Source organism: Telopea speciosissima, chromosome 3 (genome assembly GCF_018873765.1).
Source record: "Telopea speciosissima isolate NSW1024214 ecotype Mountain lineage chromosome 3, Tspe_v1, whole genome shotgun sequence".
Classification (NCBI taxonomy): Eukaryota; Viridiplantae; Streptophyta; class Magnoliopsida; order Proteales; family Proteaceae; genus Telopea; species Telopea speciosissima.
The window spans coordinates 7,023,086-7,038,427 of NC_057918.1; the positions used below are offsets into that span (position 1 = coordinate 7,023,086).

At 38.8% G+C, this 15,342-nt stretch overlaps 1 protein-coding gene across 3 annotated transcripts; it reads right to left on the bottom strand.

Annotated features, from left to right (window-relative positions):
* Window positions 1–1,602: 1,602 nt before the first annotated feature.
* LOC122657087 lies at window positions 1,603–7,129 on the bottom strand. Of its 3 annotated transcripts, none has more exons than XM_043851852.1 (9): window positions 7,017–7,129; window positions 5,339–5,690; window positions 4,690–4,723; window positions 4,274–4,501; window positions 3,703–3,789; window positions 2,579–2,644; window positions 2,401–2,492; window positions 2,272–2,319; window positions 1,603–1,931 (listed from the first exon to the last, which is right to left on the bottom strand). In XM_043851852.1, exons 2-9 carry the CDS (start codon window positions 5,659–5,661, stop codon window positions 1,811–1,813), a joined length of 999 nt encoding a protein of 332 aa, XP_043707787.1. In that variant the 5' UTR covers window positions 5,662–5,690; window positions 7,017–7,129; the 3' UTR covers window positions 1,603–1,810. The 3 variants fall into 3 exon arrangements, with proteins under 3 accessions (XP_043707787.1, XP_043707788.1, XP_043707786.1); XM_043851853.1 differs by lacking the exon at window positions 7,017–7,129 and adding an exon at window positions 6,693–6,956; XM_043851851.1 differs by lacking the exon at window positions 7,017–7,129 and having other exon boundaries at window positions 5,339–5,809.
* Window positions 7,130–15,342: the final 8,213 nt, after the last annotated feature.

Consider the following 15,342-nt stretch of genomic DNA (forward strand, 5'->3'; position numbering starts at 1 on the left):
TCTTATGCTCTCTCAAATTCTGACTATATGGGTCCTATACAAACACTTTTTCTTTCCATGTTGAGAAAACCATTTCCCACCATGGTTCGTGATGAATTTTTCTCCTCTCAGGTTCCCTGCCCGGTTAGGTGCGCAGGTTCCTCTCATAGGAGAGCGTAGATGATGACCTCACCCCATCCGGGGCAGTGCGTTTGGGCAGGGGGTGAGGTCATCAATTCCGCCCCTCCTATGAGAGGAACCTACGCACCTGACCGGGCAAGGAACCTGAGAGGAGAACGATTCGATTGGTGACATGATTAGTGTGGCATAGGAAATTCCCCATACTAACGACGAAGTGAGAAGCCTAATTGACACCGCAACATTGTTCGCGTGTAAGATAACAGCCAGATCATTTCACTCGAGGAAAGAGATAAAGAGATGATGCTAACATAATGTCTCAGGAGGACTCAGAGAACCTTTTCCCTTATTTATTTTAGGGTGTGAAATAGTTTATTCAACAATTACGAATCAGAGACATCAAGGCTCTTGGAGACTTGGATTAAGCATTAGAAGGAGCTTATGCTTGGAGGGTCGTACCAACCGCAAGGCGGATACAGATCCTCTATTGCCGAGCTGACCGGCAGTAAAGGATCCAAATTGCCACAAAGCCCCCAATTTGCTCTCCCAACAAAACCATCTTCTACTTTGTCCAGCTGCAGTACTGCACAGGCTGCTTTCTCTAAAGATTGCTACATAGGAATGTAAGGCGACTCAGGTTTGTACAGGTACTTGGCTGAGTATGAATCACCAAAGGTGGCCATTACTCTAAACTTTCACACATTGTGTTCTCAAATATATAACAGAATTGTGGCAACCAGACAGATGGAGCTTGCGTTAGCATTGCCTACTAATGGAGGGCTGAACCAAGTGCCAGTCCAATCTAGATGTTTTCCTTCATGGGTTTTTTTTCCCCAAGGCTCCGTTTGTTTCTGCGTAAAGTTTTACCTGGAAAATTTTATGAGACAAATTTTACTTCGTAAATGTAAATTTTTACATGTTAAAAAAGTTTCTATAGTTTGTTTCCATAAAAAATCAAACATTGGAACACTTTCAACATTTGAAATTTTACATCTAAATTTTTTTGAAGTGAAAATTTTCAAGTGAAATTTTACCTTGAAACAAACGAAGCCCAAGTAAAAACCACAGAATGAACATTTTCCAATACAATCTTAATTTTTTTCATACTAATACCAGAAAAGACTTGAGAAACCGCAGAACACATCCATGACAATCAAACCTGTTTTCCTCATAAATTTGTGGGTCCTTACGCAGTGAAGGCCATTGACAGGCAGCCAAACATGATGGAAATCCAAACACATTCATAAGTATTTCGAATGGCTTTATGTCAACATATATTTTTGAGGATGTAAAGGACAGGTGGTGAATGCTTTAACTGGGGAATCCAAAAGAGTCAATTGAAAGATCAGGAATTCTAATAAACCTTTTAAAATAGCAATATATTCAGTAAGATCCTCCCATCGAAAGGATAAATGAAGAAATGAACAGTGTTATGCTCTTTTTGTAGCACCAATCACATTTTTCTGAAACAAAAATTTTTGAAAGTTATCCATACAATCAGTAATACTTCTTTGAATTTTGTAAGGTGTTGATCCTTGATTCAATTGTTATCTTTGTACATCACTCTCTTGCTGTTCTAAAACTGGCTCTCCTAGGGAATAGTGACCTTGCTCAGCTACCTGCTTGCGAAAGACAAACCCAATTCACAAATTCTGTGTGGCCATGAAGTGGTTTGGTAATGGCTAATTTTATACTAATGCTTCATACATTGATAAGATTCAGGAAACCATCTTGACAGCACAGAGTTTTTCAGCTTTATTATCAAAGCCAAAATGCAGTAGCACGGGATATGCATCAAACCCACTGACAAGTACCTGCAAAACCAGATCAGCAAACGGGGAATACGACAATCAAGTCCTTGCACGTATCACAAAACACAAGTATTTTCATACTTTTGACCAGTTAATAAGTCACGTCTTAACAAATGCTGATCAGTTTCCCCATTAGACCACAACCCCGAAAGAAAGAAGGATTGAATATTAAAATAACTTCAGACAGAAAAACAAATGAATGGAAGGATCAACATACGCATCAATCGTGGATAGATGTTCCAATATGAATTTTCAGTTGGCGGAAGAAATTTATTTTCTAAATGGAAAAAACTAGATTTGCTTTTGTACTTGAACAAGGTAAATATGGTTTTAAGTAACTTACCAAACTGGTGCATATGACGAAGACAGGTCAAGAAATGGGTATGGCCACCTACAATAACGATATTTTCATCAGAAACAATACAACCAAAAGTCCTCAAATACAGAAAGATTAAAAGGTGACCGACTTTACCACATTGAGACACAAGCATGGATGATCCACTGGAAGATGACAAATGTACCCGTCCACAAGACAAAGTAAGCGATCCTAAACCAAGGAAATCGCTGAAATAGGAAAAAGAAAACATAAATGATCATCAAGTAACTCAAGAAATTACAAGTAACTAAACCATTAAATAGCCTTAACTTACCAAGCAATTCAACACCGTGTCACCAAGGAGGAAAACAGCATTCAATGAATGCATACCAATAATCAACTGTCACGGATGGAAAAGAATCACTGAAGTGATAGGAGTGGAGGTCTTCCAAACAATAGCAAAAACAGTTCTTTAATCATGTGAGAAATTAAAAGCCAGAGATATTGGGACTTGGGAGATTACACATCTGCAGTAAGTATTTATCATCTGGTTTCAGGTATAGGCATGTGCATCATTTAGGAAGGCCATAGCCAGTAATATGCCAACCAATTTCATTTTGTAGCTTGCAAACCACCTTCTGTGGCCTAATCAATTCCATTTTCCTTTTTTTAATGAATTACTTTTTCATATATCCACTTATGACAAAAAAAAAAATTGGGGTTGGGCCACCTCGGTAACCAATGGAAGCAAAAAATGCAAAATGTTGGATATGAGAGGTCATTCCCAATTAATAATTTATTTTGATACTTACTATAAAACATTAAGGATGAAATGTTGGGTTGGTTTATCATCTCATACACGATGTTGTGTCATGTTAACAGTAGAACAACTGGCTGAAACCACAAAGTTAAGTGCATGAAAATTTCAAAACTATCATTTGCACTTAAATTATTAACATGGTTCAAGATATCCAATATTAGAGCTCATGAAATTGGCTTCCAGCTAAATACCAAAAAAATAGCCCAAAGTCTACTTCTTGAGTGGCAATTACATGTCCATCAATATGGTTGAGATTCTAGGGGTAGTTTGGTCTAGCTTTTTTAAATTTATTCTTCTACTTGTAAGGCGCGATTGGTACAGGAATATTTCTGTCCCCTTGTGTTTTTTTCACTTAAATATATCTAAAAGTGGGAGGGGCCTGCAGTAGAACAATTAGTTCTAGCCCCAGGCAGCCTCCCACGGTTCTGGCTGTCTTCTCTTCTCTCTTCTCTTTGTTTTGGTTTGATTGCAGGAATCTGGCTTTGTAACAAATATATACTTTCTATACTCAATTTGCAACTACAACAAACTTAAACATCAATCAAAATGCTTGGAATGTTCAGCTATAAACACATGCTAATTACAAAATAAATAACTCCAGGAACTTAAGTGCCAATCTGCAGTATTTTGATACTTACAAAATTCAGATTGTAGTCTTTCAAAAGAAATGGAACAATGATTAGCCAAAAAACGCAATCAGTGAGCATTACAGCACCAGCATTAATCTGATAATAAAAAAAAAAACTTTTGTCAACAACTTGGTAAGTAGATGGTTGAATTAAACGATGTATAAAGGTAATATAGTCCATATGTAATTGATTTTTTCAAGTGTGGAAGTGGGAATTTAATCGGCTGTCTTAAGCAATAATTAGTCAATTTTATCCGGTTTAAAAGTAAACCTAGAAACCTCCTGTTGCATTTGCAGCATCACATTCAGGAATTAAAATATATAATCATTCTTAAGTAAATACCATCCAATTAGCCAATGTCAGGCCAAAAAAAAATCTGATAAGGGAACCATCAAACGGTAAGTGATGTAGATGGGAACAGAATGAAAACAAGCATAGAAACAAAGGAAAAACTAGCACATGCAAGAATTAGGAGGAGGAGGAAAAAGAATGCCTCTTTTGACTAAGGCAACCAAACTACACTTAGCAGAAGAAAACACAACTGGATCAACTCATTCTTGTGAATTTCAACGAGAATGACCTGAAAAATAATTTGAAAGAAATAACACCAAATGCCAGCAGTTTGGCGAATATGATGTCCTTCCTGGGGACCTGAGCTCTTCCGTATACTGCTCGTATTCACATTTTCCCCATGAGTGGGAGCTACATAGGTGCCACCTTCTGCATCTAACCCCGCATGATAAGCATTGTCACCACCAACTCTATTGCGATATTGGAAACATCCATAAATGGAGAGCAATGAACCAAGCTACAAGTGGAAGATGAAACCATACAACATAAGATTAAGTAAATGAAAAATGACATGAATTAGTTCACAATACAATGAAGCATTTAATGGAAACAGAGTAACAGACCATACTGTCAGATGCGCTATGTAGAGAGAGAGAGAGAGAGAGAGAGAATTTTGAATAAGAAGCCTTAAGTTGAAGGTCATACCCCAAAATAAATGGTAACCAGCGTAAAAGTCCATCTGTCCATCACCCAAAAAATCACAAAAACAAGACAATGATAAGAATTCTGTATTTCATGGTTGACTAAAAAGGTGGAGTACACAATGCTTTGTGTTATTTTAAACAAAAGTCTATCTTCAATTGGCACAAGCAATCCCAATCCCTCCTCTTTTTTTTGTTTTTTGTGTGGGTGTTGGGGGGGTAGATAGTCCCAATCCCCTATCTTTACAAGGTATTGAAGAGACCCTCCGAAAGATACCACTAAGCAGAATGTCTTGTATAAAAATTTCTATTTGAATAAGAACCCTATTTAGAGGATGCTCCCACATAACAACCCATAAGCCACTTCCTTACAATAAGCTATCTTGTGTATTAACCATTTCAAATTCATAAATTCCAAACAAATCCAAATGCGTTTTCTCAAAAAGAAGAAGAAGAAAGAAACAGAGAGAAGCTATCAGAGCCAACAGCATGAATGTATGGTGCATGCTGTAGTACCAGAATTCAAAAAGAGCTAATCCTTCGAACAGACACATTACATAAAGTAAAAGGAAAGGGAAATTTTGGATTGAGAATTATCATTAAGGGAATGTAAGTTAAGCACAAATATGAACCCATGTAAAGGGTTGACTTACTGTGTATAGAAATAAAATATGCCACCTCCATCAATAATGACATTGGCAAGGAGAATTGCCAAAAGCACAGAGAAAGCAATTATTCGGTAAGCTAATAGCCAAGCAGGATGGATATTTTTCAGACATGTCCTCCAAGCTTCATCCTCATACAAAGTCCCAACTGTTTCTTGCTGAGTTTCTCCTCTGTCAAGTTTTGAATTGTTGGAACCTTCATATTTCCATATCAATACTGATGCTAAAACCATAGGGACCAAGACCGATATTGCACAGAGCAAGAATCTCCAGTTCAACCAATAACTAAGGTCGGTTGTATCAGCAGTCATGACTGGCTGAAAGGAATGCTTTGAGGATCCTGTTAAGAAATTCATTGAGTTACTTCTCTTCTGATTTTTCAAGCTATAACGCCAGAGGACGGTTGATCTTTTTACACATTCCTATACGGGGTAAATATTTCAATTGGGACTTGGGTTTCAACCAAATCCAAGAAAAAAGGCTGTTTGAAGTTGAAGGGGGGAGGGGGAGAAAAAAAGAGAGTTAAGAATGAAAATATTCGAAAGATTTTAGAAAACGATTCTGATAAAACCATCAGCTTCTTATTAATGAAGAGTGTCTATGAAGAGAAAATCCTTGCCAACGTGCAGAACAAATGAAAAAGAAAAACAAGTGTATAAAATTCTTATTTGAAAAACCAATCATCACTATCTAACATGAGAAACTTCAGGAAACCCAAACCAGTTAGCCCAAAATGTAGAACTCTTGATAAGAATCAAAGCTCCAAAACTGATAATTCCCCACAAAATCATGAGGACCAATCGCGTAGAAACAAAACTTCAAAGCCAATTAGAAAAAACAGAACAACAGATGCTCAACCCAGCAACGAAATCTTCCACAACCCCATTACTCTGAAGATGCTGAAGAACTCAACAATGAAAGAGCTCGGAAACTCCAGAAACCATAACGAGAAAAACGACAGAGAAACGAATCAACAGCATCCGGAGATGAACTTAGAGCCCATTTGAAAAAAATCCAACTAAAAATTGGGTTTTTCATTTAAGATACAATCAAAGGAGTTAAAACCTGCGAAAAGGGTAACCAAACAACAATAGCCAGTTGGAAGATGGCCTCAATAGTATTAGAATTTTTTATCTTTTGGGCGGGGGAAGGGGAGAGAAAGGAGTTGGCGCCATTAATGGACGAAATTAAGCAGAGATTCTTAAATTTAGGTGGGTTTGGCAGCAGAACGAGAAATGCAATATTAAACCTAAACCATATGATTGCAACCCCAAAAACACTATAAACGATATGAAAGAAGAACATAAAGTCCGAAATTCTTAGAAAAGTAGGATATACTCACAGGAGAAAAAGCAGGAGACTCGGGTGGTGTGGCAAACAAGATACTTTTACTTCCTCGCTTCGGACTTCGGAAGCAAAATCTGAAACTAAACTGAATCAAATTATAAAAGGAAAAAAAAAATGGGGGGGGTGGAGGAAAGGACGATAAAAGGGTGGTATGGTAATGTTTGATCGTAAGATTCTCCTTTTTTTGGTTCATCTAGAAAACAAACTCATCTGAGGTCGCAATCTGTATTACTAAATTGAAGAATACACAGAATTCATCCATAACAGTTACATGATAAAGAAATGAAACATATGTTGTTTAGAGATTTCAGCTAGCCACCTTTTCTAAATGATCCGTCTTCGTCTTTCTTGGTCTCCAAGCACCGAAACTCCCAACGTAAGAGGTGGAGGGAGACAGAGAGATATCAAAGATCCGTGGCAGAGAGAGAGAGAGAGTTTATTTTATTCAGAAAAGAAGACAGGTGTTTCTCTAGAGTACCATGGGCCCTGGGCTCATTGGACCAAAGAGCTCCCGACCCCAATATGGAAATATATTAAATTACCAAAATATCCTTGTTCTATTGCTTTAAAGTGTTCAACTATTAAAAATTTCAAGCAACAAAAAGGGTATTTATTGCTTCTAAAAAGAGGATGGGCAAATGTTTTCAAGAAAACTTTGAGAACCATCCAATGATTTAATGACAAATCAAACTACTATTCATGGACGGTGGTGGACCTACTTATTCAAGTTGGATTGGGCTTTCTTGAGCCCAATCCAAATAGAATCACATTACTCGGAAATAACCATGAAGAAGAAGAAGCCAAATTGTCAAATGCAAATGCTGTAATGATGAGTCGATTAGTAATGAATAGTTCTTTTCATTCTAAGATCCGATACGTTTCGGTTTCATCCAAAAAAGTTCTTGATGTGATATTCAAAACAATACCGGATTGGTTCAGCTCGAAAGAAACCATAAACAAACTGATTGACACCCATAGATTGTATCAGCACAAAACTGGTTACCTTTTGATTTTACCACATGATACTGGCTTAATACCGCTGATCTGCTATCGGTCTCGGCCGAGAACGATACAAACAATGATGAGAGCTGATGGAAACAACACGTAATTCATAGGGATGGAGAATCTGCATGGCATGGCCATGCATGCATGAATGCAAAGAAAGAGAATATGATAGAATCTTGACTAGTGGGCCCTCCCTATGAGTGATTCAGTGTTGGTGGTAGTTAGAATGTCATGGTCATCGGCATTTTTATGAATTAATTAGTTTGTTCAATAACTTCAGTAAATTAGATTAGGAGTGTCGTGCATGGAAAGTCTTATTGGCTCTCAGTTTTAAAAAGCACCAAAAACCCAAAAAGAACGATCGTCACTATCATCACATTTGTCTAAGACTATTCCACACTTCTTTCTTTCTTTCTCTCTCTCTCTCTCTTTGAATTTGATATCTGACAAAAGTACAGCCGTGTTTTATTTTCCACCACCCAACAGTGAATTGAATCACATTCACCGACGGGGCGGGAGAGAGTGGGAGAAGTATCGGGAGGGTGTTTTGGAAATATACAAAAACCCTATTATAAAGGGTTTGTGAATCCTAAGATGGTGGGTGAACCATATAGAGAAAAAGAACATTAATTAGTCGTATGGTTCTTGTGCTTCGGTGTAGGAGTGCATGAAAAGACTGTTCAACCCCTAGTGAAATCTAAAACCCCATTCACACCAATGTTTTTGCGTGCATTCTCATTGACCCCCACACTGGTGCAAGGGCTACATGACCAATTAGTGTTCTCTCTTTGCAAACAACTGTTTGGTAGGTTGGTTGGTGGTTTGCCAGTTCGAGTGCATGCTCCCCAGGATGTCAAGGAATCAATTCTCCAAGTAAAAGGAAAAATAATGATATCAGGTCGTGTGGCCTCTGTGGCTCCTGTACCTAGACATAGAAGTGCGTGAAAATCTCAAATTGACACCCTTGTCATTCTTATACCCAATTCTGAGTTCTTAAACGCGCATCTTTGTATTTCAAGCCCTTAAAAAAATATGATTGTAAAAAGGGAAGAAGAACGTTGCACGGTGTTGGCCCTGCACCACCACAAGGGCCAATGAAAGGACAAGTAGGGGCATTGACCAAGGAGATTTTTCATTTTGTGGGGGATGGGATAGTCATTTCAAGGGGTCGTGTCATGGCGGAGGACGTGCAGGGGCATCAACAGGGGGATTTTTCATTTTGTAGGGAGTGGGGCAATCATTTCAGGGGGTTGTGTCATGGCGGGCTGCACGCGACCAGGCAATATTCTTTATCTCTTTTTAAGAATAAGAGAAAAGGTCTCTGAGCCGTCGAGGCAGGTTACGCTAGCATCTCTATGTCTATCTGTTTCCTTCTCACATGAAATAATCTCACTACTTTTCTATGTACAAGACCATTTTATTGCATTTCATTAAGGTTTTGTGATTTTACCAAAGGAAAAAGAACATGACGGATAAAGAATACAAGAAGAAAAGAAAACCATAAGAACACAAATAGGTGGGCATAATAATGAATGTAATTAGTTCAATGGAATGTTACCCAAAAACAAATAAATTTAGTTCAATGGAATGACATTATTAGTCTTGGCATGATAGTAAGGGGAGTCATGTCCTTAACACCATATTCTTATTTTTTCCCCACCAAATATAGACATTGGAAGGTACTTTTCACGTTGGTCAAAAAGAAATGTAGATATAAATTTTATATATATATATATATTTGGAGTCGGTTTTCATGCACGGTCGTGTATAAGAGGAATCTTTTATACTGAATTTTAATAACCATCAGATTAAAGTATTTTAATCTGAACCGTCCAAAGATAACTTCCCTTATACGATTATCTTTTAGTTACTTTTTTTAAATACAAGTAAAAGATTTTATTTTTATCAACAATAATTATAAAAAAATACAAAACACGTCTCTGCAACTCCCTTGTTCATTCATTCTCTCTCCTCTTTTCTGGTGAACTCTCTCCGTTCAACGCCTCTCCTCTTTTCTCTCACAATGATCAAACCCTTGCGCCAACAGTACAACGGCTCTCTCACGCCGGCGACGGTCTCCCGTGACGGAGCACCCTCACGCCGGCACATTATCCAACAGTGCAGGGCGAATTGAACTTCTTGGTTTTAAAACCCCTACTCAATCTTTGCGAAAACAGTGTTGCAGCAGAGTTCCTCTTCTTCGCAACACTAATCTGGAGAGAAATCCATATTTCAATCCATAATATATATAGATAGAGAGAGAGAGAGGGAGAGATCTCAACAACACGGATTGGAAGAACCTTCACCTTCCCAAATAGCAGCCAGATTCCTCTTCTAGCCGCGGGGAAAAAAGCTTCCACGGCAGTTCGAGAGGGAGGAGTGGAGATCGCCAGGGAGAAGAGGAAAAAAAAGAAAAAAACAGAGAGCATAAATGGAGAGCAGAGAGAGTGAACCAGGAGGAGGGAATGAAAAGGATCTGAGACAATGAAGCCGAGGCTTCTCTGAGCCGGGGGAGGCGACCAGCCAGTGTGGTTCTTCATCTTCTTCCCGTTTTTTGTTTTTATTTTCTTCTCTTTGCTTGAATTCCAGCCATGGTTCTCCATCTTCCTTCCATTTTCTGAATTTCTTTCACTCCTCACCGAACCCATTACTCCCTAAACCCATCTGTTCACCACCATCAACGAATCTCACTCACACCCCAGTCAAATCCATTTTCGTTTTTCCTTCTCTTCTTTACTTCTTCACTTCTACCTAAGAGCCTATTAGCCAAATTCGGTTTCTGGAAGGGAACAGCCGATGCCTCTCCTCGATGGAACCAAGCAAACAGGGTTGTTCTTGGAGAAATAAGGAGTAGAAAATGATAGCTTACCTGGACCGTGAGAAAGCCCTAAGCAATGGTTTCTTTTGCAAGAGAACGTATTTGAGAGAGGAAGTTGCAGAGAAGGAAACCAAAAGGAAATTATTTTGTTTTTTATCTTTTGCAAGAGAAAAGGAAGTTGCAGAAAACTGGAAAAAATGGATTTTTTATGTTTGGCATGAGAAAAGGGAGTTGCAGAGAAAAAAATAGAAGCTGTTTCGTTTTTTTTGTTAATTGTTATTGATAAATATAAAAGGCAGTCTTTTATATGTATTTGAAAATGTAACTGTATAGGAGTATATACCTACTTTATCCTTGAACAGTTCAAATTAAAACTCTTGAATCCAACGGTTAATAAAATCCAGTGTAAAAGATTCCTCTTATACACGACCGTGTATGAACCTTTTTGCCTATATATTTTTATCAATTATATGGTAGCATATTATCAAGCTATTATATAAAAATATGAACTCTTTTTTGTAGTATTTATTTACAAAAGTATGTTTTATAAATATATTTATTTTTAATTTATTTTAGATCCACTTAAAAAAAAAGGGAAAGTAGTTTTCTATCCGAGAGTGTGGCCTAAACCAACACTCCCATGTGTCTATTTTTCTCCTCTTCAAAATAAGGGGGTAGAAGTGTCTTTTCATATGGGGAAGAGAGAGAATTAGACTCATGGGAGTGCTGGTGTAGGCCACACTCCCGGACAGTGTTCTTTTTGCCAAACAAATAATAGATCTCTTTCAAAAATAAATCAAATCTTGCTTATCCACTTTCTTAGAAAAAGTCTCCTCTTCCCCTATTTTCTCTCTCCTACATCTCTCCCATACCCTACCAATAAGAAACCAAACCATCCTATTCTAGATGCTGGTTCACATTCTCATCCGAGAATTGTTCTAGTACTCTAGATCCTAGCCAAATGGAATCCACACCCCTTGCCCAAGGAAGAGTGGATTCTCGAATGGGGGGGGGGGGGGGGGGGTTGGACCCCACCAGGGCAGAGTATTTGGGTAGGGGTAAGGTGGTCATTGTGCCCCCTTGTTTGGGCTACTAGGGAACTGGGCCGGGCTTGGAACTAGAGGGGATAAAGATCCATGGATTCCCTGCCCAAGGTCCCTATTTTGTTCTCACCAGTTATCTCTCTAAAACATCTCTCCATTGTCCACTCTCCACCATGGTTTGAGGAATCGATATCGAATCGGCCAATGTGTGACCGATCCATATTGGTGGATCGATATGGACAAGGATAAAAATGTTATAACAACAAAAAATCAACTTTTTAAAGAAAACATGATCGATCCAGACCGATGGACCGATTTGGATTGATATTGGTAAAGACCAAGACCAATATCGATACCGATTACCGAAACCCTGTTCTCCACTTTCCACTCTCGAAAAATTATCACCTCCAGTTCCCTGTCTAGCCCAAATCCCCGGTGCCTATAATAAGGGGGGATGGATCCCACCCGGGCAGAGTGTTCGTGCAAGGGTAGAGTGGTCATTACGGCCCCCTTATTAGAGGCACTGTAGGAACTGGACTGGGCACGGAACTGGAGAGGAGAAAGATCCCTCCACTCTCCGTCTCTTACCAATAGGAAGTCTATGGTTGAGATGAGTTATCAACATTGTGCCATGAGTGGGGGATCCGCATGGAGTTCTGAGCAGAGAGAGAGACCTCTCGGGGAGGAAACCATATTTCCACTGTAGCCACGGAGAAGACAATGACAACAAAGAACAACAAAGAAGAAAAGAGTCCTTCTTGACGGAGAGAGAAAACTATCAAGCCAGAAGGACGTAATCAAAATGTCTCTGAACATCACAACAACTGCCGTCCAACACAACTACAATCACCATAGAGAAGCTCATCAACACCGCCAAAAGCAGGAAAAGACAACTCTTCATGACTCTCTAGAGATGGTGGATGAGGCCGACAAGGAGGTGAAGGCAGTGCTAGAGGCGGGTCAGAATTCCATTCTCGTGGAGAGCAGTGCTAGAGGCGGGTCAGAATTTCATTCTTGTGGAGGCAGTGCAGTGCAGTGACCAACCAAGACTCCTTTTTGGTAACATGTGTGTGGTGCGTGGAAGCCCATAGCTATCATGAGGTCTTGGTTCAAGTCTCTTGGTTCACACCTCTCCCTCCCCCCCCTAATATCTATCCTCATCGCGGTCTGATCCCGATATTACATACATGGTTTCTATTTAGAATCATGTACTTTTATTCTAAGGGAAGGAAACAGTTTGACTGACTCCTTTATTTGAGGGTCCGGTCCTTGAAATGTATGACTGTTTGACCTAATTCTATTCCAAGACTTATTGAAACTTGTAATTCAGAATCTATGTGTGCAACACTTAATTATCAGTAAAACTTTGTATACCAAAAAAAAAGTTACAAGGAAAATAGTTGATCCGAAAGGAATTGGTGCCCAATTCAAGTTGGTGGTCACTATCACTTTCGAGTTTCGCCCTCTTTTATTAGTTTCTCTTTCTAGCTTCTCTTTTGCTTCCCCAAGTGATAATTATTTGGCTTGATATATATTAAATGAGATTGTCAAAAGAATTCTTTTTATGAACATTACAGCACATAGAGGATGCATAACAAGAAGCTAGAAGTAGCATGTTTGGTTGGTGGAGCCCTTCAACTTAAAGAAAGGGCAAGGGAAAATGGGGAGGAAACCAATGTAAGGATACTAAAATCCTCCCAATCTTTTTGAGCCAACTTCTGTTGAAGTTTGAGAATTTGGGCAAGTATTTTTTGGGCCTTAAAGCCTGGCCTCAAATTAACCCAAGTGAGGATACAAATCTCCAGGAGTTTGTCTAGCTAACCAGTAGTTCATTGGATCATCATGGGCCTGAGATGGGCTTTCATGATGGCCCAGTTTCTGATGTCAAAGGCCCTCATCTTACAAGAGTGAAAGGCTGCTAGCATTTGTAAATAACTCAAGTACTAACCTCAAGGGGTTAGCACAGCTGGATTGGAGGGGACATGAGATTTTGCCTCAAACCTTCGCCGCTGCATAATTTCTTGGGGCCACTCCCCTGAGGCTCACTAGGGCCCAGAAGCTCCAGGTTCGTGCGTGGCGCGGGGTTCATGTACGAGCCCAGGGGGGATTTAGTTGGCCTAAAGTCGGATACCCCTCGTGTCTCCAAAAAACAAAAAACTCAAGCACAACCCCAACACCCAAAAAAAAATGTGGGGATTAACATGCCAAGACTCACATTTGACTATCCATCTCTATCAATATGAACTTTGAGTCATTGGGTCACTTTCATCATCCTTAAATACATGAACCAAAGAGGAAGGACTCCCTTACTGGCTTACTGTCATATGTGAAAGAATGAGAAAATGACACTCAAACCTTCCATCTATATAAAAAATTTAAAAAAATATATTCTTAAATCATTTAAAAGGTTCTTCTATATTCATTTGGATTTTTCTTTCCCTTTTGCATCAGTACATGAATTTAGTTGATCCACAAGATTTCGATTCAGATGATACTAATTGTATGATCCATGGTGTCCAAAATCCAAGGTCAACAGGTTGATGGACTTTCCAAATGTTAGGAAGCCACTTGAGATTTAACCATCCATAGTTCTTGTTTTTTTGGTTATTGTACTATTACCAAGATGGGCTTTCAAGCCTGCAAGATACCTCCTTGTCCAAATCAGCAGTTAAAGATTTTCATAAATAATGCATATATTTCAAATTATTTTCATACTGATTGGACAAAAGAGATCTGTGGTTGAATCAGAGGGAAGAAGATGGACAATGTGGTAAGAGTGCTTGAGGGGTGGGAAAGGGGAAGATGAAACTACTCCACATGCTTTCACATGGGTGATTATTGAATGGTAACATTTAAGAGATGAAATCTGGTAGAGGGAGTAGGTGTTTGGCATTAAGAGTGTAAATGCTCAGTTGAGAGAGATCCAGATAGGGATGGGAAATAACATGAAAGAGTAAGCACAAAAAGTGGGGGAGAGGTGTCATGGTCAATTTTATAATCTCTCTTTCAGGAAAGGCAAAACCTAAGATGCCTCTTCTTTCCTTCTCCAAATGCTCTTCTAGAAACTTCCACTTCTTCAAATATGGCAAACCTTCAGCACCTTTATTTTCCATTCACACTCTCCCACAGAGAGAGAGTCAGCAAAAACCCATGTGTGAAGGAAGAGAAGACTTTATATAAATGATGGAAGAATTAATAAGAAGAAAACAACATAACATTCTGCATCTCTGCAACCTTAGGCACAGATGAAAGTTCCTAAGTGTTCAATGTGGGGTTTAAGGTCTCTCTTTTGTTGTGATAATAATGGTTTCCATAGGAAGGTTAGATTCTGAGGAGAGAAAACATGAAATTTATTAAAAATTGTCATCAGATGATTGAGGATGTAAATAACCCAATAACCCATGAGCCTGTGAAGAATTGTGGCATTTTTGCTGCTAACTTTGCAGTAAAGTCTCACCAAGAAAGCATCAAATTCATAATTCCAGGAAGCAGGGCTGTTATGGTAATTTAGCTATGAACTTTAAAATATTTTGAAATCCACCCTCATTCAACATTTATTCTTTGGAGATCATCAGTGATTTTCAACTATTTTACCAACAAAAACATATAAGATGAATAATAAACATACCTGATTAGTGTCTTACAGCCCATATAAATCCCATCTTCCAATCATCATAAGAGTCAAAAAAAAATTTGTGTTTCTTCTTTTTCTCTTCCTTCCCTTCCCTCTCCCTCTTCAGTCTTATAACACAACCCCTTGCATGCCCCAAAACAAAACA

Bases quoted from the DNA above. Each gene is read 5' to 3' on its own strand.
- LOC122657087 (XM_043851851.1), bottom strand. From the start codon at position 5,706: ATGAATTTCTTAACAGGATCCTCAAAGCATTCCTTTCAGCCAGTCATG. The intron at 2,645-3,702 runs GTAAGTATCAAA...CATCCGTGACAG, and splicing joins AAGACTACAATCTGAATTTT to TTGATTATTGGTATGCATTC. The intron at 2,493-2,578 runs GTAAGTTAAGGC...TTCCTATTTCAG, and splicing joins ACACGGTGTTGAATTGCTTG to CGATTTCCTTGGTTTAGGAT.